Source organism: Gracilinanus agilis, chromosome 3, assembly GCF_016433145.1.
Source record: "Gracilinanus agilis isolate LMUSP501 chromosome 3, AgileGrace, whole genome shotgun sequence".
NCBI lineage: Eukaryota > Metazoa > Chordata > Mammalia > Didelphimorphia > Didelphidae > Gracilinanus > Gracilinanus agilis.
This window is the reverse complement of record NC_058132.1, coordinates 227,382,269-227,407,485: the sequence shown is the minus strand read 5'-3', so window position 1 is coordinate 227,407,485 and position 25,217 is coordinate 227,382,269. Positions and strand designations below refer to the sequence as shown.

Below are 25,217 nucleotides of genomic sequence, written 5' to 3'. Positions count from 1 at the left end.
TTATTTTTTAGTTATCTGGTTCTGAGAGGGGAAGATTGAAGTTTCCCATGGTTATAGTTTTGCTACTTATTTCTATCTATAATTTATTTAGCTTTTCCTTTAAAATTTTGGATGGTATAGCATTTGGTGCATCCAGATTTAGCATTTATTGATACTATTTTATTATCTTTTGTACCTTTTAACACAATGTAGGTTTCCTGTTTTTCATTTTTAATTAAACTTATTTTAGCTTTAACTTTGAGATATAGATTTTTTTTGGCATCATCTGAAGGCATAATAAATTCTGTTATAGTCCTTTGTTTTTATGGTATACATCTCTCATTTTAAAATGTGTTTCATATAAAAAAATTTATCGGATTCTTGTTTTTTATCTATTTTGCTAACCATATCTGCTTTATAGATAAGTTTATCCCATTCAAATTCAATATTATAATTACTAGATATGTATTTTCCTCCATCCAATTTTTCCTCACTGTTTATCCTTCTTTCCCTCTCTTTATCATGTCCTAATTTACATCTGACCACTAAGTCCCTATTCTGCACACCTTCCAAGAGTCATCCCTCTTTTAACCTCACCTCTTGTTCTCATATTTCTTAATCCACCCGCCTTTCTAAGAGTCTTTCCCTTATCCTATACCAGTGATGGTGAACCTATGGCACATGTGCCAAAAAGGGCACATAGAGCCTTCTTTGTTGGCATGCCTGCAGTTGCTGTTCCCTCTCCCTTTCCAAGTATCTGAGGATATTACTCACTTCCCCTGCCCCCTCCCCTACCTAGCATCCCAATGGGAGTACTTCCTCCCTCCCCTGTCTGAGGTAAGGTGTTGGGAGTAGAGGGGAGCTCGCGTGTTGTGTGATGGTATGATGTAGATGGTAACCTCTTGAGTCTGTGGTGAAGGTGATTCCTGTGGTGGGATTGGAGAGGAGCTAGATTTGAGGGGAACATAGCTCATGGCATAACACATAGCTGAAGGGGATCAGAATTGGAGGGGAGCAGAACACTGGGGCTACTCCCCTCTCCTCTCCACATGTACCTCTCATCATCCTCCTCCTTGTCCATAGCTTGATAGGAGTGCTTCCTCCCTCCCCTCTCTAGGGTAAGGGAGGAGTTGGGAGGGTGAGATGGGGAACAGAGGAGAGCACTCAGTCTCAGGGGGTGGGGGTGGCATTTGGTCTTTGGGGGGGCACAGCACTTGGTCTAGGGGTGGCATGAGAGCAGGGCCTGGTACTCTATCTCTAAAAGGTTCATCATCATTATTCTCTACCCTCACCCTCCTGTTTCTCTGCAAGTTAAGAAGACTTTTATGTGTTTTTATGTTATTCTCTATTTAATGTAGTTCTAATAAGAAAAAGGTTCTAGCACTACCAGCTCTCAACTGCTTCCCCCATTCATACCTTTTCTGCATGAAACAATTGCTCCTTTTTGCCTTTCCCTATCCAACTTTATTTTTTAGGATCATCTCATTATGATCAACTCAGCCCCACCTTCTATCTATAGTTGTCCTAGTAACTATAGCATTTTATAGATAATTACAGATAAAAGTTTTCCCATATAAGAAATGAATAATTTGACCTTACTGAATTTCTTATAATACTTCTTTCTCGTTTAACTTTTTATGTCTCTTCTGATTCATTTAGGTCACCTTTTCTTTTCCTCAGGAAATCTGAAAGTTCTTTAATTCATTAAATATCCATTTATTTTCTTCACATGATTATACTCAGTTATGCCAGCTAGGTTATTTTTGGTTGAAACCCCAGCTCCTTTGCTTTTCCAAATATCATGTTCCATTCCCTTAGGTTTTTTAATATAGAGGGGGCTAGATCTTGTGTTATCCTGTCTGTAGCTCCAGAGTTTTCAACTCGTTTTTTCTAGTTACTTGTGGTATCTTCTTCTTGACCTTCAAAACTTAGCTGCAATGTTCCTGTGAGTTTTCATCTTGGGCTCTCTGAAGGTAATGATCAGTGGATTTTTTTCAATTTCCATTTTACCCTCTAGTTCTAAAGCTTTAATGAATTTTTTCATAGTAATTTCTTGAAGTATAGTGTACAGACTCTTTTTTAAATCATAACTTTACAGATAGTCCAACAATTTTACATTTATCTCTCCTTAATCTGTTTTCCAGGTCAGTTGTTTTTGTAATGATATATTTTACAATTCTCTTCATATTTTGATTCTTTTGATTTTGCTTTTACTATTTCTTGGCATCTTATGTAGTCATTAGGTTCCCCTAGCTCAATTATAATTTTTAAGTAGTTATTTTCTTCCATAAATTTTTGGATCTCTTTTTCCAATTGGTTGATTTTTTTCATAATTTTCTTGATTATCTTGCATTGCTCTTAATTGTTTCCCAAATTTTCCTCCATTTCTCTTATTTAATTTTTAAAGTCCTTTTTAAGCTGTGGCCATTTTACATTTTTCTTCAAAGATTTAGAAGTATCTGTTTTGACTTCACTGTTTTCTTCTGAGTTTAAATTTGATCTTCTCTATCACCACAGTAACTATCAATAATTGGGTTCTTTCTCTTTTGCTTACTCACTTTAGAGGCTTATTTCTTGGCTGTTAACTTTATTCTAGGGTCTATCTCTAATTCTAAGGTGTGCAGGATAATGCCTCAGGCTTCATGTTTTTTATATTGCTATCTTCTGAGTTCTATCTGGGGGTCTTTGTCTTCTTGATTCTTCTAATATTCTATAATCTGAGTTAGGGTATGATCACTGTTTCTTGGGCTCAGATTTTGGTCTATGAGTGACTTCTGGTGCTCTTCTCCACTCCAGAATCATAACCATGGCCCAAGAAACACCCACCCCAAAAGTTCTTGCTTCTTATAGTCCCTTCAGCAGCTACAAGCAATAACTCACCCCTTTGCCCAATAACTGAAACCAAAGTCTCTGCACTGCTAGAAGTGACCATAGCCAGCAAAGCTCTTACCACTCTGCATCTGCATTTACCAAGGTATGCTCCCTTCTTCTTGCCCATAGCCACAACCTGAGACCATGTCTAGTAGGCATGTCTGGGTCTCTATATTCATTGCTGGTTGAGAACCTCCCCTATTAACTTCCCTTGCTCAACACTGAACCCCTATACAGTCTATGGGACAGAACTCCTGATTCTGAGGCTACAACCAACACAACTGCCCAAGAGCTGGTCTTTTGTTGATTCAAAGGTAGCTATAACTTGCTCTTGTCAGACCCCCCCTCCCCCAGAAGTTCAGATCTTTCCTAACATCCTCTCAAGTTCTCTTAGTTGAGATGACTGCTTTACTCTGACTTTTAATTATTTATGCAACTCTGAAGTTCACTTTGATTTTAATTTTAATTATTGGGATGGAATTTGTGAGAGCAAGGTATTTTCCTCCCACAATACTCTTCTCATTCTCATTTGGCATTTTTTTTTTGTATTTTTTTTAAACCCTTGTACTTCCGTGTATTGTCTCATAGGTGGAAGATTGGTAAGGGTGGGCAATGGGGGTCAAGTGACTTGCCCAGGGTCACACAGCTGGGAAGTGGCTGAGGCCGGGTTTGAACCTAGGACCTCCTGTCTCTAGGCCTGACTCTCACTCCACTGAGCTACCCAGCTGCCCCCTCATTTGGCATTTTTTTATGTGAGCAATTATAGATGGTATCAAGGAGTTTGAGAAAATGGAAGAGTGTCAAATCATGTTAATGTAGGAATTGCTGAGCATGAAAATTAGAGATGGGATGGAGAAATATAAATAAACACCTTATGTCTGGTCCTAACATCACTGAAGAAGGTAGAAGAGGGTCATAGTGGGTAGTACATAATGATAGCAGTAGATGATTTAGAGAATGTGATATAAATGACTGATATGGGCTTTAAATTGTGGAAATGAAGGATGATAGAAATAGAATGACCAGTGATGTAAAAAGTGAGCCTGGTGATACAAAAAAGGGCAATATGCCTTCTTTCAGCTTGAATTATGGGGCAAAGAAAAAGGTTATGTCTCCACAAAGAGATCAGTTAGAGATATGATATTGTTAGAGGTCATAGACATAGGAGATGAGAGACTTTGAGCACAAGCATCCCCATAATAGAATAACATTTTTATAAGGCACAGGAAGTGATTGAGAGGCAAATTTAAGAAGAAAAGAAGTAGACAGGGATGAAATGGAACTAGATTGAAGTTAGAAAATAGGAAAAGTAAAGGCAATATTAAGAAAGGAGCAAGTTTGTGGGCAAGATAGAATCACATAGTATTAGACAGAGATTTCTGTGTTGGCAGGATACAATTGCTTGAGGAAGTTATAGGGCTTAGGCATTGTGATGGACATTGAATGTTATATGTTAGATAAGTATCTAAAACCATTTGAACTAATATTTTGATTACTTTTATTTTATATGCATTTTTATTTTTTATTTTTTTATTTTTATTTTTTTAAACCCTTAACTTCTGTGTATTGGCTCATAGGTGGAAGAGTCGTAAGCGTGGGCAATGGGGGTCAAGTGACTTGCCCAGGGTCACACAGCTGGGAAGTGTCTGAGGCCTGATTTGAACCTAGGACCTCCCGTCTCTAGGCCTGACTCTCAATCCACTGAGCTACCCAGCTGCCCCTTTATATGCATTTTATATAAATATTTTGAATTAGATTAATTAAGTGGAAAAGCAACCTCAATTAATATTCCGTATCCTGTTGTGCTGTGTTATTGCAGTGTGTTCCTGTGTTTTTCAGACACCGGTGTACACCATTATTACTCGCAGCCACATCTGGAGCACTGGACACTCTCCATTATTTGTTTTCTCATGGAGCCAATTGGAGAAAAACAGACAGCAAAGGAAATAATATAATTCATTTGTCAGTGCTAAACTTCCATACAGAAATTTTGAAGCATATTATAGAGTTAAATATCCCTGAACTCCCAGTATGGAAAACCTTGGTAGGTAAGTAGACACATTATCTTTTCAAATAAATTTTGAAATTGTCATTCACATTAATAATTATCATTGGTACTTCTTTGCTCTCACTTTAATAATGATAAAAAGTATATATTGACCTATATGGTTTCCATGTTTAGATCATGAGTCCTGTAAGAATGGAAAAATTATTTTATCAACAATTGTTAGCAAATCCCAAGTGTCATGAACCAACATTCCCTGGCAATAATAATATATCTTAACTGTTCATTGAACTGTACCTTAAAAAAATAAATTAGAGAAGTAAGTAGTTTTCTTATAAACTTGAGCCACTTGGAAATTTAATTCAGATGACCAAAGAAAATATTAATTTCCTTAATTGAAGAGTCATATCCTCCCTTTTTATGAATTATTAAAAATTTTAAATAACTATTAAATAAACAATAACAAATTATTAAACAATTTAGACCTCAGAGATGAGAAACCTTGTCAGGCTAATTTAATCTGCTTATCACCTAGTACAGGGTCATGCACAGGTAAGAGCTTTATTGATTTTTGGAGTTGGTGATTATGACCTTAATTTTTGGTCTTATTTTGGTTATGTAGAGAAAGCCTTAATCACATAGTTGTAGCTTACAGAATCACATTTTATATTCTTCTGTTGAATCCCTATCAGAAATGTTGGAGTCTGACAATTATAAACGGAAGATGATGGCAGTCATGTCCTTGGAAGTAATTTGCTTAGCAAGTGAAAACTATTGGAAGTGTATTTTAGATGCAGGTAATACAAAAGTAAACAAATTAATAACTCATTTCTACTTTTTCTACTAATTTTATATAGTGCCCCTGTATAGCTATGTTAACTGTATTAAAATATATTTTTTCATTATTGCCCAATTGTTAGACTATAAGAAAGGAACACAATGAAGTTTATCCTCTTTTCACCTCAGAATAAGTAAATCTCATTGAATTATAGTTATTCCATTTCTATGAAATTTCACATTTTTTTCAATGCTGATAATATTGGCTTCAATGCTGATTATATTGAATCAATAACTTCATTTTATTTCAGTGCAATAAATTAATGTAAACAAGTATTTGTTGGATAACTATTCATTTAATATGTTTCTGTTTTATTTCTAGGTTCACTTAGCATAAAAATATTGTTTTTGGAAAGGAATTACATTTGGGAAGGGAACTGGTAGGGGTTTGATTTGTTCTAAAATTCCCTTACCCTACTCTCAAAATGAGCCAAAATTCTCAAGATAACTCTAGATAAACCAACCTTCATCTCTAAAACTGCATTACTGAGGCGATTCAGATTTAACTTTGGATCTAGTATAGTTAAAATTATTTAGTATGTATGTGCTGATTGTTTGGCAATCTTCTTGCCTTTTAGTAGACAGAAGACTATAAAATGCCCACATTAACTTGACTTGAAAATTATTTAAGAAGTTACAGAAAAGGGAAAATGTGTTGATTAAATAAAAAGGAAAACTTTCATTCATGACTATTATAGACAAATAAGAAATTTAAAACAAGATTACATTAGAAAAATGTCATTTTGAGAATAATATAATGCTGGGCCTACAAATAAGCACTTTAACTTAAAATTCTCATTTGGTAGTCAATAAATTTTGAATACCTTAGTACAGTAATGTCAGACCTTTGTCAAAGTCAATCATTCAGAACACAGTCAGGAAGCTAGAAGTATTTATTAGGGGAAAGTAAGAAGCTACGGGATTTGGATTTCTCATATGACATGCACCTAAGAAAGGCCAAGAAAAATTATATATTTATCTGAATTCTTTCTAACATAATTCATAGGAATTAAAAGTCAAAATGAAAGATAACAGACATTGATCACAAAAATGTGACACCTAAGAGAGTAGCAAATATAATATAAAGGGGAAAATTACAAAAGAGAGGGCAAATAATCCACAAGGGCAATATCTAAGAAGGAGACTAATATTCATGTCTCAATACAAATAAGGATAAAAAAGAAATAGATAAAGCAATCTAGAAATAAGAGATATCATTAAGACATATTGGATAGAGCTCATGAGTGGATAATGCTTTTGGAAAGGTATACACTATTCAAAACAAATGGAACAGCAGTAAGAACTAGGCAGTTAAGGTAAAGTGACTTGCCCAAGATCACATATTTAGGAAGGATTTGAGGTTAAATTTGAACCCAGAGTCTCCCATCTCCAGTCCTGGCTGAGCCACCTAGCTGCCTCCATCTTGATTTTCTAATAATAATAACTCAAAGTTATATGGCCCCATCAAGATTTGCAAAACGCTTTACATATATTATCTTGTCTCTGACTCCCCCCAGGAACCATTCCTGCTTTAATTCACCTGCTAAAAAGTCACAAATTGCAACTGAAGTGTAAAATCTTAGGGTTGCTGAGCAACATCTCTACCCACAGATCTGTGTGCCACGCACTGGTAGATGCAGGAGGTATTCCAGTGCTCATCAACTTGCTGCATTTTGATGAACCTGAGCTGCAGGCACGCAGTGCAGTTATTCTCTATGATGTGGCTCAGATTGAAAACAACAAGCGCATAATTGCCAAACATGTACGTTTATTTCATGATGCCTAATTTCAGCCGATTATATTTCTACTTATACTTATTTATGAAACTGGCCTATAATTTTGTCTGTTTCTGCTCTTCTTGGTTTAAGTGTCAGCGCCATATTTGCTTCCTAAAAGCAGTTTGGCAGGACCTCTCTTTACCCATTGTTCTAAATAATTTAAGTTTATTTAGTAATGCTTATAATTTATATAATTATATAAAATCAATATATAACATAATTAAGTATATAATGTCAACTTTATAATATTTTCAGTTGGTGATTTTTAATATTTATTATTTAACATTAGAATTAGATGATCTTTAAGTGTTTGGTAAAATTCACTTGTAAATCCATCTGGATTTGATGCTTTTTCCTTTGTAAGTTCATTTATGTCCTGTTCAATTTCTTTTTTTAAAATAGTTTACTTAGATATTCTATTTCCTCCTCAATTAGTTTAGGCCAATGATGGGCAAACTACGACCAGTGGGCTAGATGCAGGGGAAGGGGGACCTGAAATGTTCTATCCGGCAGAGTGACATTATTCCTAATCTAATGAATACAATGAGTAGGATACAATACAATGAAATTTCTAAAGAGTTGCCTTAGAAACAGACTGACAGATGAACATTCCCTTTCCTTTGGCCCCTTCTTTAAAAAGTTTGCCCATCACTGGGCTAGGCAATTTATAGTTTTGTAAATATTCTTCCATTTCACTTAACTTGTTAATTTTATTAGCATTTAACTGAGCAAAATAATTCCTAATAAATACTTTTTCACCTTTATTAGTGGTAAATTCATCTTTTTTCACTTTTGATGCTAGTGATTTGGTTTTATTAACTGATAGTATTTCCAGAAGATAAATTCCATGGGGCTGCAGCAGGGATTTTGCTTCATTGTGGGGAGGACAGTAGAGAATCAGTTCAGCTGAAATGGAATTCTTAAGGGATAGGGACCAGATCTGGGATTTCATTGGGAAAGGCCACTCTTGGATGAGGAATCTCTTAACAAATGCAGGTCAGCACCTTCTCCATACTTTATAGTCTTTCAGAGATGCCTCCCTTAAAATTTTGCAATTAATATTTTCTTGGTTCATTCGTATTTTGTAACTGGTCATATCAGATCAGGTAATTCATTTTTTAAACTGAATTTTATTTTTTATTTACATGTAGAAATAATTTTTGATAATTGTTTAATTGTTTTCTGACATTTTGAGATTCTCCCTTTCACTCTACCCCCCCATCCCAGAGGTGATAGTCTGATATAGATTATACCAGTGCTTTCATGTAATACATATTTCCAAATTCCCCATGTCATGAATGAAAACACATCACATATTCAATTAAAAAACTCATGAAGGAAATAACATGAAGGATGGCATACTTTGATCTATAATCAGATTTGAGCAGTTCCTTCTTTGGCTGTGGATAGCATTTTTTTTTATCATGAGTGTCTTGGGATTATTTTGGCCTTGTCTGGCTGATAATAGTTTAGTACTTCACAGTTGATCATGGTACAATATTTCTGTTCCTGCATGTACTGTTCTCCTGGTTCTGCTCACTTCACTTTGCATTAGTTCATATAAGTCTTTCCAGGTTTTTCTGAACTCATCCTGTTTATCATTTCATATAATGCAGTAGTTTTCCATCACAACCATATACCAAAGCTTGATCAGTCATTCTTCAGTTGATGGACACCCTTCAGTTTCCAATTCTTTGCCATTACAAAAAGAGCTACTAAAAATATTTTTGTACAAGTAGGTCCTTTTCCTCTATCTCTGATCTCTTTGGGAAACAGATCCAGTAGTGGTATGCAGGGTTAAAAAGTATGCATAGTTTTATACCCTTTTGGGTAGAGTGCTCTTCAGAATAGTTGTACCAGTTTACAGTTCCATGAATAGTAAATTAGTGTCCCAATTATCCCACATCCCCTTCAACTCTTTATCATTTTCATTTTTGTTCATATTAGCCGCTCTGATAGGTGTGAGGTGGTATTTCAGAGCTGTTTTAATCTGCATTTTTCTAATCAATAGTGATTTGGAGCACTTCCTCATATGATTATTGGTCGTTTTAATTTCTTCATCTGAGAACTGCCAGTTCATATCCATTTACAAATTATCAATTGAGGAATGCTTAGTATTTTGTTTAACCCTTACCTTCCATTTTAGAATCAATACTATGTATTGGTTCTAAGGCAGAAGAGTGGTAAGGGCTAGGCAATGGGAGTCAAATGACTTGCCCAGAGTCACACAGCTAGGAAATGTCTGAGGCCAGATTTGAAGCCAGGACCTCCCGTTTCTAGGCCTGACTCTCAATCCACTGAGCCACCCAGGTGCCCCCAATGCTTAGTATTTTTATAAAATTGGCTCAGTTCTCTATATATTTGAGAAATGAAGCCTTTGTTAAAGACACTTGCTATACATTTTCCCACAATTTATCATTTCCCTTTTAATCTTGGTTGCATTGGTTTTGTTTGCACAGAAACTTTTTAATTTAATGTAACCAAAATTATCCATTTCATTCTTTGTAATGTTTTCTGTATCGTTTGTTCAAAAATTCTTCCCTTACATCTCACAGGTAAACTTTTCTGTGTTCCCCACTTTGTTTATGATATCTTCATTTATTTCTACATCAAATATCCATTTTGACTTTATCTTGGTATATATTGTGAGATATTGGTCTATGCCTAATTTCTCCCCTATTTTTCCCCAGTTTTCCCAGTAGTTTTTGTCAAATAGTGAGTTCTTCCCCAAAAGGCTTGGATGTTTGGGTTTATTGAACACTAGGTTACTGTGATCATTAACTGCTGTGTGTTGATTTCCTAACCAATTTCTTGATCCACTACTCTAGTTCTTAGCCAATACCAGATTGTTTTGATAGGTCATTCATTTTTAAAAATTGGATTGAATTCATGTTGTTTTGTGCTACAGGGATAATGTAGTTGCATTTACTATAACTGAGCCAGTGACTCCACAGGCAGTTAATTATAAATGCAGTGCTTTATTCTATTGATCTTTCATAATATTAGTAATAGTGCTTGAAGGTTTGTCAAATGCTACCCATGCTTTTTCTCACTTGATCCTGACAATAGCCCTATTATTATTCCCGTTTTATAGACTGGAAATTGGGGCACAGAGGGGTTAAGTAACTTACTTATGGTTACACAGCTAGTAAGTAGGATTTGAATTCAGGTCTCTTCTGACCATATTCATACACATTCTTTCCTTTAGGCAATAGTGCCTTCTACATTTTTCCTTTCCTTTTTGAACAGTCATTAAGGCAAAGTGTGTACTTGTCTTAAGTGAATAAAGACTTGCCTACAACATAAATGTTCTCTTCAATGTAGACATGCCTATGTGTAAGAAATAATAAAGTTAGTCCCTTAATTAGCAGATCATATATATATATATACATATATATATATAATTAGTTAATAGTATAAAAATAGATTCCAAATGAAAAATGTATAAATCATATATAATTTGTATTTGTTTTAGAATGGAATGCCTGCTCTAATAAGTCTCTTAAAGTCAGACAAAGAATTCCTCCTGTTGAATGTAATGAACTGTATGAGGGTATTATGTACAGGATACCCAGAAAATCAGAAAGCTGTGAAAGATAACAAAGGCATCCCATATCTTGTTTCCTTTCTGAGTTCAGAATCAGGTGAGTTTTCATTTCTGTGCAATTAAAGTGACAAGATATTGTGTTTTAGATAATATAATCTTGACTTCGAACTTCTCTATGGGAAGGTGTCTAGGATTTGTTTTATAATGGAATGTCTATTTACTTTAAAATACACATCTGGGTCTCTACAGTTGCTGAATTTCTAGGATACTTTGGGTGACAACATGTTCAACCCTCCCAGTAGGGAAGAGGCACTTGTCACTGTGTTCTTTGAAGGAACTGGATTCCCAAAGCCCTGGTTGAATATCTGGGAACTGGACACATAATATATACCTATCCCTTTATTACAGCACTTTTCACAATGATTATACCCTGTTGTTGCATTTGAAAATTAAGGTAAACAGGAAGGCAAGATTCTGAGCTTGATTGTTAGTTAGGCTAATAATAAATTAGATCGATGGCCTCTCTCAATAGTTGTTTCAGACTCAACATATCTAAAACAGAATTTGTAATCTTCCCTTCTAAATCTTCTCCTTGACCAAAATTTCCTGTCTGATGGTAACAATCATCCTTCTAATTATCTAATTTTATAATCCTTCCTTCTCTCTCACTCCCATATCCAAATCTCACCAAATCTTGTAACAATTCTGCTTTATAGAAAGGATTTTTAGGAACATTATTAATCAGATATCTCTTGAAGGCAAGAATTTTTGTTACTTTTCAACTTATTTCTAAAAATTCAATTTTAACAGTGCAAAATGTAAATGAGTTTCTCAAATAATTTTTTACAAATTGTACATTCAACTGAAAGCAAAGTAGATATCTATCAGTTAGGTAATGACTAAACTAGTTCTGTTACACGAATATAATTGAATATTACTGTGCTATAAAAAAAAACAATGAAAATAATGACTATAAAGAAACATGTGAAGATTTAGAAGAACAGGTACCTGGTACAATGGTATGAACTAATCTACTTAAATAATATATGTATGGAGTGTTTAGGGAAGACTAGTAACTCTGGTGTGAGATACATCTTAGTTTTAAAATATGTATATTTTTGGTGAGCGCCTCTGTTCCTTTAAAGATGTGCTGCAGGCTGTATCTTCAGCTGCAATTGCTGAAATTGCTCGTGGAAATCCAGATATGCAGGAAGCTATCGCCAGGGAAGGTGCAATCATGCCTCTTGTAGCACTTTTTAAAGGAAAACAAATCAGTGTTCAAGTGAAAGGAGCCATGGCTGTAGAATCACTGGCAAGTAACAATGGTGCTATACAAAGAGGATTTCTAGAAAAATCATTAACTAAATATCTCTTAAAACTCTTGAAGGTAAATAATTTTATTACTTTTCAATTTATTCAGAAAATAATTCAGTTTTAAAAGTTTTTATAATTTAGTATGGAATGTGAGCTTATAGAGTAAACATTTTTCATAAATTGTACATGATACCAAAAAACAAAGTAGATGCTTATCATTTGGGATATGGCTAAACATGTTGTCTTATATGAATATCATAGAATATTAATGTGCCATAAGAAACAGTGAAAACAATGACTATAGAGAAGCATGTGAAGATTTATATGAATAGATATTTTTTACAATGGTATGTGCAACATAGGTTACTCTATATGTCCTTTTTTAATGAATAAATAAAAAGACTTCCCCCTACTCCTCCCAACTTTCAGGCATTTCATATACCTGTTAAAGAACAAGGGGCTACAGCATTATGGGCCTTGGCAGGGCAAAGTCTGAAACAACAGAAATTTATGGCAGAACAGATTGGATACAATTTTATAATTGACATGCTTTTGTCACCATCAGCTAAAATGCAGTATGTTGGTAAGTAATTTTTGAGGGGGAGGTATATTTCAATACTTTGAGGATATGTGGATGCATATTCTCTCTACCAGTTCAGATCACTGACCTTTTATTCAGTAAAAGGGTTAACAAATTACTCAAGCTAAATATTTCAGCCTTTCTGATGTTAGCTAAACTAAAACAGTGGTGCAGTAGATAGAGTGCTGGGCCTGGATTCAGGAAGACTTATCTTCCTGGGTTCAAATCAAGCCTCAGACACTTACTAGCTGTGTGACCCTAGGCAAGTCGCTTAATCCTATATAGCGATAAATCTTTGATAAAGAGAAATTGAGGCACAAAAGGTTCAAGCATAATTTATTTATTGTCGGTTATCAATAATAGCAGCCAATGGCCCCTTGGTGACCAGACATGTCTGTCAGTCAAGGCAGCTTTTTATACAATTGGAAAGGCATCGAGTTATATAGGATACCAAAATAGTAAGTGGTAGCTGGTTCTATTGGGTAGAAAACAGTTCAGTGATGTAAACTAAGCTAAGACTATAATTGGGCTATAATCATGTAGTTTTGCTAGAAGAGGTCTTCCTGAGCCCGGGGGGGGTGGGGAGGGTGGGCACAGAGTTAGTCATCATTTTCTGGAACATTCTTTAGAAAGTCTCCATCTCATCACTTTCTGAACCTGAAACCTGGTGCTAGTGAAATACATCTCATGACTAGAATCATTTGTCCATCTTTTGTATCTCCCTCAAGTAGCATTGTTGTTATTGAGTTGGATTTGAGGTCAATTAATAAGTACCATGAGACCTACATGAAATAAGTGGGTCTGAACCTTGAGAACTTGGTTATAATGGTTGAAGTTATGATGAATAAAACCCTTAATCAATAATAATCAATTTCATATCTGTTTGCCTCAGTTTCCTCATCTTTAAAATGAACTGGAGAAGGAAAATGGCAAACCACTCCAGTATCTTTGCCAAGAAAACCACAAATGGAGTCATGAAGAGTCAGATACAACTGAAACAACTCAAAAACAAAAGCAGTCTTGTCAGGGCTCACCATGAAGCTTTTCCTTCTTGGTGAAATTAGTTAAATCTTATTTGCAGTTTACTGATCTCATAAGTCCCTGTGGATTCAGTGATCATCTCTCTGATATTCATCAGATCTATATATTCAGATCTAAAACTCTGTCATAAACTGCATTCTTACATCACCAATTGTCTTTTGGACAAATTGAACTAGATGTCTCATTTTTCTTTAACTTCTTCAACTGTTTATTAGAAAGAATGCAGACATAAAAAGAAATCCCCACTGTTCTGAAGACAAATTGAAGTTTTTTTCAGCCTTATTATAAGCTGTTAAAAAAAACATTGTGCATTAAACATTTTGTCACTCGTTTTCCATACTGACAGTGCAAATACAAATTTGGTCTAAATGTACAGATTGACAAGCAACAATGGATTGCTTTGTTTAGATTGTATGGATGTTTTTTTGAGCCCCAATAGATAATGTTTTAAAGTTTCCCCTTGCTACTTTACTGATACCTTATGTCATTCCTCGGACAGTTGGCTGACTTCAAAATGCAGCATTCCATTTGTATTTATTTCTCTCCCTTTCCAAAAAGACTTTCTAATACTGCTGCTGCCAGCCAAGAAAATGCTCTAACACACTCTTCAGACTTCCTGCACTGAAGGCCATTGGAACCTTTTTTTATTAACCAGCCCAGCTTCTCTTGATGTGATTTGGATTTGGATAATTCTGTGCTGGTGGCAAAAAGTTGCTACTGAGGTGGCCTTTCCTACTCAGCAGATTGTCTTCCTTTATAGTGTATCTTTTTTATGTTGCATATTGCTTTGGGCATCAGCCTGACTTTTTGCCCAGTGTATGACAGTTCAGCTGATGTTTTATTGTTTATTGGTGAAAGTATCTTCATTAAGAGATTTTGGAAAATGCATCAAACTCAATAATGAGTTAGTTTCTTCATAATCCACTTGAAATTATTCCTAATAAAATTATAAAATACATAAAAAACCTCAAACTCAAAGTATCCCAAACTGAATTTATATTCTCTCCCCCACCAAAAAAGCTATTGTAATAGCATTCCAATTAGTCTACCCGCCTCAAATGCCCTCTGCAATCTAATTCATCCTCTGCTCAGCTGCCAAAGTGATTTTCCTCAAGCATGAGCCTTCCCATGTCATCTATGCAGTTAACTTCAGTAGCTCCCTATTACCATCTGTATCAAATATAAAATCTTTTTTGGATTTTAAAACCCTTAACAATTTGGGTCCTTTTAAACTTTCCAAATTTTTTATATTTTACCCCCTCCATGGGCTGTGATCAAGTGACATTGGTCTTCTTGCTATTCCTGAACATGATGCTCCATCTCCAAACTTCTGCCTTTACATTGGATGCCCCCATACCTGGAATGCACTTCCTTTTCACTTCTACCTCCTGACTTCCTTCAAGATTCAACTCATACCCCATTTTCTCAGATTTCCTCTCTCAACTTCTAGTGCCATCTTTTAAAAATTATCTTTCATTTGCACTAAACATATAACATATAACACATATATACACATATATGTCTTGTATGTACATCTGTCTGGATGCTGTTTTTCCCTAGAATCAGAATTCAAGAATAGAGGCTCTTTTGTGTTTCTTAGTGTCCCTAGTGCTTAACACATAGAAAACACAAAGCACATAGAAAAAAAATAAATGTTTGTTGACTATGTTAAATGGGCAAAAACTTTTGAGAATTTGTGGTTAACTACATGCTACAATGATGTATCACTTTTAAAATATATATGCATATATATATATATTCACCAAATATTCATCATTACTTAAGAGATATTTCTTTTCCTTTGTTCTGCAAGGAGGTGAAGCAGTCATAGCTCTGAGTAAGGACAGCAAAGTACACCAAAACCAGATATGTGAAGGAAATGGTATTGCACCTTTGGTTCGACTACTGAGACTTGGCAAGATAGCTGTGGGCACACTTTTGAGTGTTATCCGAGCTGTGGGAACCATATGCATCGGTTTGTACAATCTTATATTTCTTAAAGATATGTAAAGCAATTTTTAATAGAAGTAAAAACTAACTTCTTGTCCTCTATTCTCATTTCCATAGCACTTGGTCGTCCTAGGTCTTAAGCAGACTAAGAATTTCCTGCTTCTCCAAACGTCATGTCCAGCTATGACTTTCATATATCTCTAATCATTAGAGTGCTAAAGGGCTGTACTAAAGGAAAGACTGGCTGTGCTTGTCAATCCATTTTCTCAATGACTTCCACTTTAAAATGAGAGAAATTGCACTGGTCTAGGACATAAAATTCTAATTTTAAGTTCGTTTATCAACTTTCCCTTTGTAACCCATTTATAGTAAGGTATAACCGTAGCTCCTACAGGTAGTTTGTAAGGTTATAAATTCCTTTTTCCATGCTTTGAAATTTCTTCCTAGAGCATTCACTGAACACCAGATGAGGTTGAAGTGAATTGATACAAAATTAATACAGACTGAAAAGCAGATCATTTGTTGCTACTACTTTGTTCTTTTACCTTTATCCTTTTCACTAGGTTCAGGCAGATGTCATCAAGCATATCACTTGTTGAGGTTTAGGTTGAAGGCAGTAGCCTATTATTAATAATGCTGAGTTAGGGAGTAGGACCAAAGAGAGGACCAGTTATATAAATGTGACATGAAGGCAGGAGTCAGAGTGAAGTGATACAATTGACAAATATACAAGGTATAATGTGCCAGAGCTGGGAGCCTCTTAGAACAGGGTCAAGGTCCTTTCAGTCTTTTTCTGGCTTTTTAGCATGCTTAAAGCATGAGACATATCAGAGCCCCTGATACATGGCTAGTATGTCATTGTAGTAAATATACCAGTATTAACATTTGTAATGTGATGACTAAAATTAATTCAATTTTGTGCTCTATTAGTAGAGAGTGAATAACTCAGAAACCTGCAGAGGAAAACACTCCATGGTACAAGGAGACAGGAAGTGTGTATCTCATATTCCCGTATTGCCACAAATCAATTGAGATCCATTTGGGAACTTTAGCTTGGATTGCATCATATTGGTTTGGGGGAGGGTGACCTTACAGTGATTCTGCCCATAAACTGAAGGGTTTCCTTTCTTCCTTATCCACTCCATTGTGCCCCCTTTTCTAGGTGTCAACTTTTAAGACTATGGAAAAAAAAAATCTTTGTTTAGTCATTAGAAATTGGGACAGTGTCTATGATGGCAAAAGTCATAATATACATTGATAGTGTTTTTCCATTTTTGGTTTTTTTTTGAAGAGTTATGTCAGTTTGTACAAGCTATATGTTTTAATGAATCTTATCCATTTGGGCATTCCATCCATTGGTATACATGTCTTCTTATCTGATAATTCTCACCCATTTTCTTTTACAGATATGATCAACTCAATGTACTTTCCTATAGGTCTTTTTACATTTTGTGAGTATCAGTGGAGCATTCAGCTTATCTATTTGTTATCCCTTTCTCTCACCACATAACTAGTCCACCTCCTTTTCAAAGCATTTCCTTGAAGATATTCCTGTTTTCTAGGCCACTTCTCTAATATAATTCATTCTAAAAATATGTTTCTGTCTCATTATGCATTGCCCTCTTCATTACCCATAATTTTGAATCCTTGAATGCATTTTTTTCTTTTTTTTTAACCCTTAACTTCTGTGTATTGACTTATAGGTGGAAGAGTGGTAAGGGTAAGCAATAGGGGTCAAGTGACTTGCCCAGGGTCACACAGCTGGGAAGTGTCTGAGGCCGTTGAATGCATTTTTAAGAGGATATTATGAGACACAAATGAGATAATGGGTACAAAGCATTTTGCAAACCTTAAAGCACTACATAAATGCTAATTATGATTATCACCATCATCAATATTATTACTATTATTGTTAGCCTACAGTTCACCAAGCCTCCAGGCTGATGAAGACTTCATTTCTTGATCCTTCTATTGTAGTCCTGCTGAGCTTAAGCAAAGTGATTTATAGAGCATTATAAGGAATATACTAGTAAATGTTCAACAGGGCTGTCTGGGAGGGAAAATGTATGTACAGACATATACATATACTTTAAAGTTTAGTTTGTATTACTAACATTTAAGTCTAGACATCCATAAAACAATAAACCAAGGCTTGATGTATAGGAATTGCTGATTTCTGAAGTGTTACAGTGAAAATTTAACAATCAGCTAAGGAGGTTAGAGCTGACACCAGCACATCTCTATATACAACATTCCTAGAAGAACTGTTGTAAAGATGGATATTTGCATCAAGAAATAGCTTGAAATTCTTTTCTGTTCTTTTCTGGAAAGACTTTTTTCTCTCTCTATGCTTCTTTTTTTGATATTTAAAAGACAAATCTCTTATATATAGCTTGCTCTTTTTTTTTTTTTAGAATAAAAGCATATAATTTCAACATGTTATTTCCAAAGTTCTGCTTGCTTGTACTTTTCTCTGAACTTCCATTTTTTTCTTCTGTGCACTTTTAAAGATGCTTCAACAACCTCTTTTATTTCTTTACTTTTTGGCAATGCTTATTTTAGTTTATTTACCCTTACCACCAATAAAAACAGGGGGGAAATAGAATTCTGCAAATATAGTCAAAACAAATCTACATATTTGCAAATATTCAAAACTATATGTTTGTTTTTCTGTCTTGGTATATCATCCTCCTGTCAGAAGCAGCCTTTATCATTGCTTGTTGTTACAGGTCATTGCACTGATTAGAGTTTTTAATCTTTCCAAGTTATTTTTTAAAAAGAATATGCTTGTTATATAAATTATTTTTCTGGTTCTACTCTCCTCAGTCTGTAACATTTAATACAAAATTTCCCATGTTTCTCTAAAACCAACCCTTATGTCATTTCTTACAATAAAATAATATTCCATTATATTTATATACCATGATTTTCTCAATCATTTCCTAACTGATGGATATTTTTTGTTTCTAGTATTTTGCTACAACAAAAATAGATACTCTATTTTTTGTATATATGGATAATTTTCTACTTTCATAAATAATATGTAATAGAAAAAACAAAGATTAGTTAAGTGTACAAAGTAATTACTATTCTGTGAAAGCTCTGCTTAATTTAATTGTTTTTAAGCTTGTGACTTTTGCCAGTGATTAGCATAACTGTTTTGTACATCATTATAAAGTAACCAAATAAACATTGTTAATTTGATTTTGTCAGCTTTTGTAAGCATGAACATTTTTTTCCGGATGATTTTTTCGCTATTTATAGATTCTTTATTCCTATAGGTGCTGAAAATTTAGCAAAAAGAATTGTTTTCATTAGGTTTACTATCATAGAAAGAGTGTGATTATTCTAGGATGAACTGTTAGGCTTCTGTGACCTTGGTGTCAGTCCGACTTACAAAGGATCTGACCTGAGACAAATGAAGCCAGAGTGAAATAATACAGCAAAGCTTTATTTAGGGGAAAAGAGGAGGCAAAGGGGAATTGGAGGCTGATGGATGGCAGTAGAAGTGGCAGTGGAGTAGGGTAGAGGAAGGGAGAGCAAGGGGAAGCTGGGGTAGATCAACACCAGCAAAGGTGGCTGCCAAGTCTCCACTGGGGTAAAGATGGGTTAGCCTATTATAGGATAGCTGTCTGGGTTGAGGTAAACTGTTGCCTCTATTGGTCAAAGTGGCTACTTGGTGAAGTTCATTGGATGGTCCTGAGGGGGCTGCCTTTGGGGGTGGGCACTTTTGGTTCCGAGGCTTGTGTCTAGTGATGCAGTACAGACTAAGGGACAAAATTTTAGAGTTCTGCCAGGTATTACTATTGTGGCAATTCTTGTCCCGTGCTTTGGATGGGTGCTAGGGAAAGTGGGGCTTTGGTACCATGATCTATCACTTGTCTAGAGGATATCTGAAGAATGAGACAATCTTTCATAAATATAAAGTTTGTTAAAGAGCCTGCATTCTTTGAGGAGAATAAGAACATGGAATGGGTCACTAAACAATGAAGGGTTAGTGATTAGTACATAAAATGGAGGCTGGAGACAAAGATGGGCAGAAAGGAAAAAAAAAGAAACAAGAAAGTTAAGAGCAGACACAGAAATACAAGGAACTTAAAAAGACTTTTAGTACACTAGCTTTCACGATATATCTTTATTCTTAGGCTGGAGAAAAACATAGGTTTGCCCTCATTGGGTTTTCAGAGGCTGGATTACTATTTGTCAGATATGTTAGACTGAGGATTCCTTTTGGATATGGTTTGGACTAGTGACCTCAGAGATCCCTTCCATTTCTCAAATTCTGTGATTCAGTATGGTCAAATTTGATAAACATTATGAACCACAATTTTTGTGATCCCCCACCTAGCTACCTTGTTACCTCCCCACCTCCACACCCTATCCTCTAGTGTTTTTGTTATCTTTCTTTCTTTAGTCTATTTGACCAAGTGCAGATGAATTCACATCTAAGACCAATATCAAATTCACGATGCTTTGGCAACTCCTTTTGTATGGTGGTTATCTTTTCATAAATGAAGGCAACTGAAATTATCTACTATCATTGAATTTTACCAGTGATAAGACAAGGATTTTAGTTTCTTTTTAGTGTTAAGTTTTCCATATGTTTAGAGGAATAGAATATCCATGTGACACGTAGACTTTTACAGGTGTGGCTCATACAAACAATTCCATCAGTCAGCAATACATTGTAGATGAGCAAGCCTTCCCTATACTTATTCAACTGCTGAGAAATCATCCATCCATTCAGATTAAGGTTTGTATAAAGGATTTTAACATTTTCTTATGTGTGAAAACATCTGGAACAGAATTTTCTGAGAGTTTATTTTTGTTTGTACAACTATAAAATTTTAAAATTTAACCAACTGATGCTTTGGGGGTTTAGTTGCATTTACTATATAATGCTTCTACTAGATTAAATGTTTATTAAAATTTAATTTGCTTTTCTTGAAAAAATTTTAGACAACCAGAAATACTTTCTAGTGTTAAGTTTCTCACATGTTGAAAGGAATAGAATATCTATACGATATTTAGACTTTTACAATTTATAAATTTCCTTTTTTTCTGCACTTATTTTAACAATAAAGCAGGAAAGTAGGGAGTTATTGACAAATCCTGGTAGATTTTCAACATTATTTTTTGCTTCTTAGCCTGCTCTAACTAACAAATGTGTAGTTGTGTACTTTGGGATGAAGTATATGAGGGAATGGCATAAGTAATTGAAAAAGTTACAAATAGTTGACTCTTCCATTTACTTTCATCAAATAACCTTTAATTATCACAAAATAACCCTTCAAATACTTGTTGCAAGTCTTTAGAAAATCAGAACTCTTGCTATAAACAATTTTATTCAAGGAAGAAATTGTACAAAGGAAAAAAATATATATTTTCCTAAAGCTGTAAGTGAAAAAAAGATTATTAGCTCTAGGTTGAGGGAAAACCACCTGAGTAAATTTGATACTATTTCACTTTGATACTCTATACTTGTTATCAGAGGAGGTATAATTATAGAATATGAAGCCACTTTGAATATTAGTGAAGGAGATGAGAGTTGATCTAGGAAACTTTCTAAGATTATAATTGATAGTGTGTCCTATTAACTCCAATTAGTAAATTATTATTTAAGTTTTACTAACCTTTTTCAAAGCATATGAAAAATAGAGAAATATTGTCTCATTTTAGATGAGAAAATGTCTATTTCAGAAGCAATATTAAACTGTGCATATTTATATTACATTCCTTTAATGATATAGAATTAGAAATTTTTCATTTGGGGAAAAACTAAACAGTTACAATAAAAATATTTTACAAATAATTCATTTTGGTTTTATTTTATTTTTTTAAACCTTTATCTTCTGCCTTAGAAATACTGTGTATTGGTTCCAAGGCAGAAGAGTGGTAAGGGCTAGGCAATGGGGATTAAGTGACTTGCCCAGGGTCACCCAGCTAGGAAGTGTCTGAGGCCACATTTGAACCCAGGACTTCCTGTCTCTAGGCCTGGCTCTCAATCCATTGAGTTACCAAGGTGCCCCCAAATAATTCATTTTGTATGAGAGATAGACATACCAATATAGTACATATTTAAGATGTAAAAAAAATTTAATGATATTTTTCTAAGAAATAGAGCATATTGATTTCTTCTGGTGAAAACTCTGTAACTTGGTATTAGATTGTCACTCAAATTCTCCCTTTAGGATCTAGCTTACATACTGAGTGACACTCCATCCCTTCTTCTACCTGTAGAGGAAAGAAAACTTTTATCTGCTTATCATTCCCGGTTCTCTACCTAAACAGAAAGATGTTCTCCTACCAGAGCTTAGAATCTGGTCTCTGTCATTGTCAGATAACAAATTCTAAAATAACTTCTGAGTCCAGGGAAGATGTGGCATAGTTCTGGCTCGGTGCTGCTTGAGGATATGCTCCTTTACCTGTGCTGCTGATCCCAGGTATGGGGCAACAATACATTTGAGTTTGTGTCTCACTTGTGTACAACCATTGTGGAATCAGTGTGCACAGGACATTGTGCAGGAGTACAAATGAAAAAGAAAATCTCCACCCAGTCATCTTTTTAAAAGAAGTAATCAAGTGGGGGCAGCTAGGTGGCTCTGTGAATTGAGAACCAGACCTGGAGTCAGGAGGTTCTGGGGTCAAGTCTGGCTCAGAAACTTCATAGCTGTGTGACTCTGGGCAAGTCACTTAACTCTGTTGCTTAGCTCTTACAATTCTTCTGTCTTAGAACCAGAACCATTCCTTATTATTGATTCCAAGATGTAAGGTAAGGGTTTTATTATTTTTTTAATGGTAATCAGGTATAATGTATAGAGTCCTAGACTTGGAGCTAGGAAGATTCTGGGCTTGAATTCTGCTTTGATCATTTAATAGCTGTGCATCCTTGAACAAGTCATGATCTCGTGAAGCCTGTTTCCTTGTCAGTAATATGAGAATAATAATAGCACTGAATTCATAGGGTTGTTGTGTAGAGTGTTATATTTTCAACCATTTATCAATCGTGTCTGACTCTTTGTGACCCCATTTGGGGTTTTCTTGGCAAAGATAATGGTGTAGTTTGCCATTTCCTTCTCCAGCTTATTTTACAGATGGGGAACTGAGGCAAATAAGGTGAAGTGACTTGCCCAGGATCACACAGCTAGTAAATGAATGAGGCCAGATTTGAAGTGAGGAAGACGAGTTTTCCTGACTCCAGGCTCAGCACTCTATCTTCTGTGTTACTTAGCTGCCCTATGATGATGATGATGATGTTTATATAGCTCTTTAGGACTGGCAAAGTGCTTTAAATATAATAGCTCATTTAATCTAGATAACTTTGTTATACCTTGCAGACTATGGGCACCTTATAAATACTTTTGACTGGTTCACTTAATTCTTTGACTGGTTCACTTAATTCTTTGGGTAAATTATTAGTAAAAAATACATGATTTTTTTAAAAAAACAACATATTCAGGTTGAAGTGGCATGTGCCTTGGCTTGCATTGTCCTGAAGAATAATAAATTGCAAGATATACTACAAGAAAAAGAAGGTTTTAGGTATGATGATGTCCTTTATCTTCTTCATTCACCAGAAAAGGTACTTCAAAGATACTATTATTATAAAATGCTTATACTATATAGTAGTATATAGTATACAGTTATACTACATAGTAGCACCACATATTGGGAAAAATATGCTATAGAATTAGAGGGGAACTTGCACAGTATAATACAATCCCTTGATTTTGCAACTGAGGTCCAGAAGGGTAAGGCTTGGGTTAGAATCTAGGTTTTCTATGTTTTTGTCCTTTGTTTCTTAAAAAAATGTAAAAGATCATTCATTTATAAAGTGCTTTTAAGGTTACAGAACTTTCCTCACAGGAACTTTGTGAAAAAGGCAGTATAAGTATTATTGATCCCATTTCACAGATGAGAATACTGAGAAACAGGCTATAAATGACTTGTCCAGAGTTACACAGTCAGAAAGATCCAGTGCTAATCTTCTGGAGTAAATATCATTATCAATGGCTGTTAGTAATTATAATAGAAAAATTCCATTAAAGTTTCTTTAATAACACGGAAGGTTACACCTCCTTCCCAACCCAAAACCCATCAAATAACTCTGTTAATCAGAGTGAATGCCAACTGTAGATAGTTTAGATTTTTAATGATCGTCAACTTCTTTGGGGAGGCTAATTCATAGTCCCTCCACATCTTAGTAGGACGTTTTCTGAGCTGCTGAGGGTCCCCCAAAATTGATATTCAGTTTTTCAAAATGGCCAACCACCTATTACTTGATGGTACATCTGAAGATGGGCCTTTGTGAGATTGGTAAGGCTAGATGAGAGATGATTGTCACAAAACTTGAAGCTGTTTAGACTTCTTGACAACCTGTAAGATCTCAGGGTCACCTCTGTATGATAACAAGGCCAGTGGAATAGACCTTTAATGGAGGAAGATGTAGAACTCTTCAGTTGTTAGCTGTGGCTTCAACTTTAGCTCCCTTAAAATTTGGGGTTGAGGTCTTTAAGTTCCATCTTCATCCAGGAGTTCTGCACATCAACGAAATCCTAAATCCAATTTTATCCCTAGATTAGCTTATAAATTAATTGCTGCCTATTTTGCTATTTCACTCCTTTGAGGATATGATAAAATAATGATCTAAAAGATAATGCTTTTTTTTTCTTATTTCTAGGATATTTGCTTAAGAGCAGGCTATGCCATAACTCTTTTTGCTTTCAATAATTGCTATCAGCAGTACTTAATACTGGAAAGTGGAGCAATTACGTTGTCAATTTTTGAACCTTTTCTGATATCAGAAATTGAGACTGAAAAGGCAATGGCAGCATTTCAGGTATAAAAGTTGATTATATCTCAAATAAGTAAATATTTAAATTTAGTACATTGCAAATAATTTGAAAAGCCTTCCCCCAAATTTTATTAATGTGTAAAATTTGTATTGCCTTGCCCATTACCCTTTGTTTTCCCTGCCAAATTCCATGTCCCAAATAGATAAATTACTTTGCTAGTAGCAAATGAAGAAGTTATTATATATCATATATATAATATATACAATCTGTAATCATACAACACATGCATGATATTAAGACAAAACCAGTAGTCATTCTAAGAGAAAAAAAGATAAGAACATGCATCAGTTATTATGTATATCATGGAAGACAATATAGTTTCAAGCACAGCACATGTTGCATGGGTAAGCACTGGTGTTATTATCTATTTATATGGATAACTTTCCCCCTCAGCTTCTCTGGAGACATGTCAAATTAGTCTAATCATTAGCTGGTAAGCCCTTGCTCTTCTGATCTGCTA

At 34.9% G+C, this 25,217-nt stretch overlaps 1 protein-coding gene across 1 annotated transcript in view; it reads left to right on the top strand.

Annotated features, from left to right (window-relative positions):
• Positions 1-25,217, top strand: part of ANKAR (ankyrin and armadillo repeat containing) — a 74,798-nt gene that overhangs the window by 41,094 nt on the left and 8,487 nt on the right. Inside the window, exons 9-18 of the mRNA XM_044669073.1 lie at positions 4,690-4,898; positions 5,548-5,652; positions 7,210-7,454; positions 10,946-11,114; positions 12,163-12,404; positions 12,761-12,914; positions 15,766-15,927; positions 20,549-20,655; positions 23,362-23,484; positions 24,583-24,741. Coding sequence (XP_044525008.1) covers positions 4,690-4,898; positions 5,548-5,652; positions 7,210-7,454; positions 10,946-11,114; positions 12,163-12,404; positions 12,761-12,914; positions 15,766-15,927; positions 20,549-20,655; positions 23,362-23,484; positions 24,583-24,741 — 1,675 coding nt within the window. The remainder of the gene's footprint in view (positions 1-4,689; positions 4,899-5,547; positions 5,653-7,209; positions 7,455-10,945; positions 11,115-12,162; positions 12,405-12,760; positions 12,915-15,765; positions 15,928-20,548; positions 20,656-23,361; positions 23,485-24,582; positions 24,742-25,217) is intronic.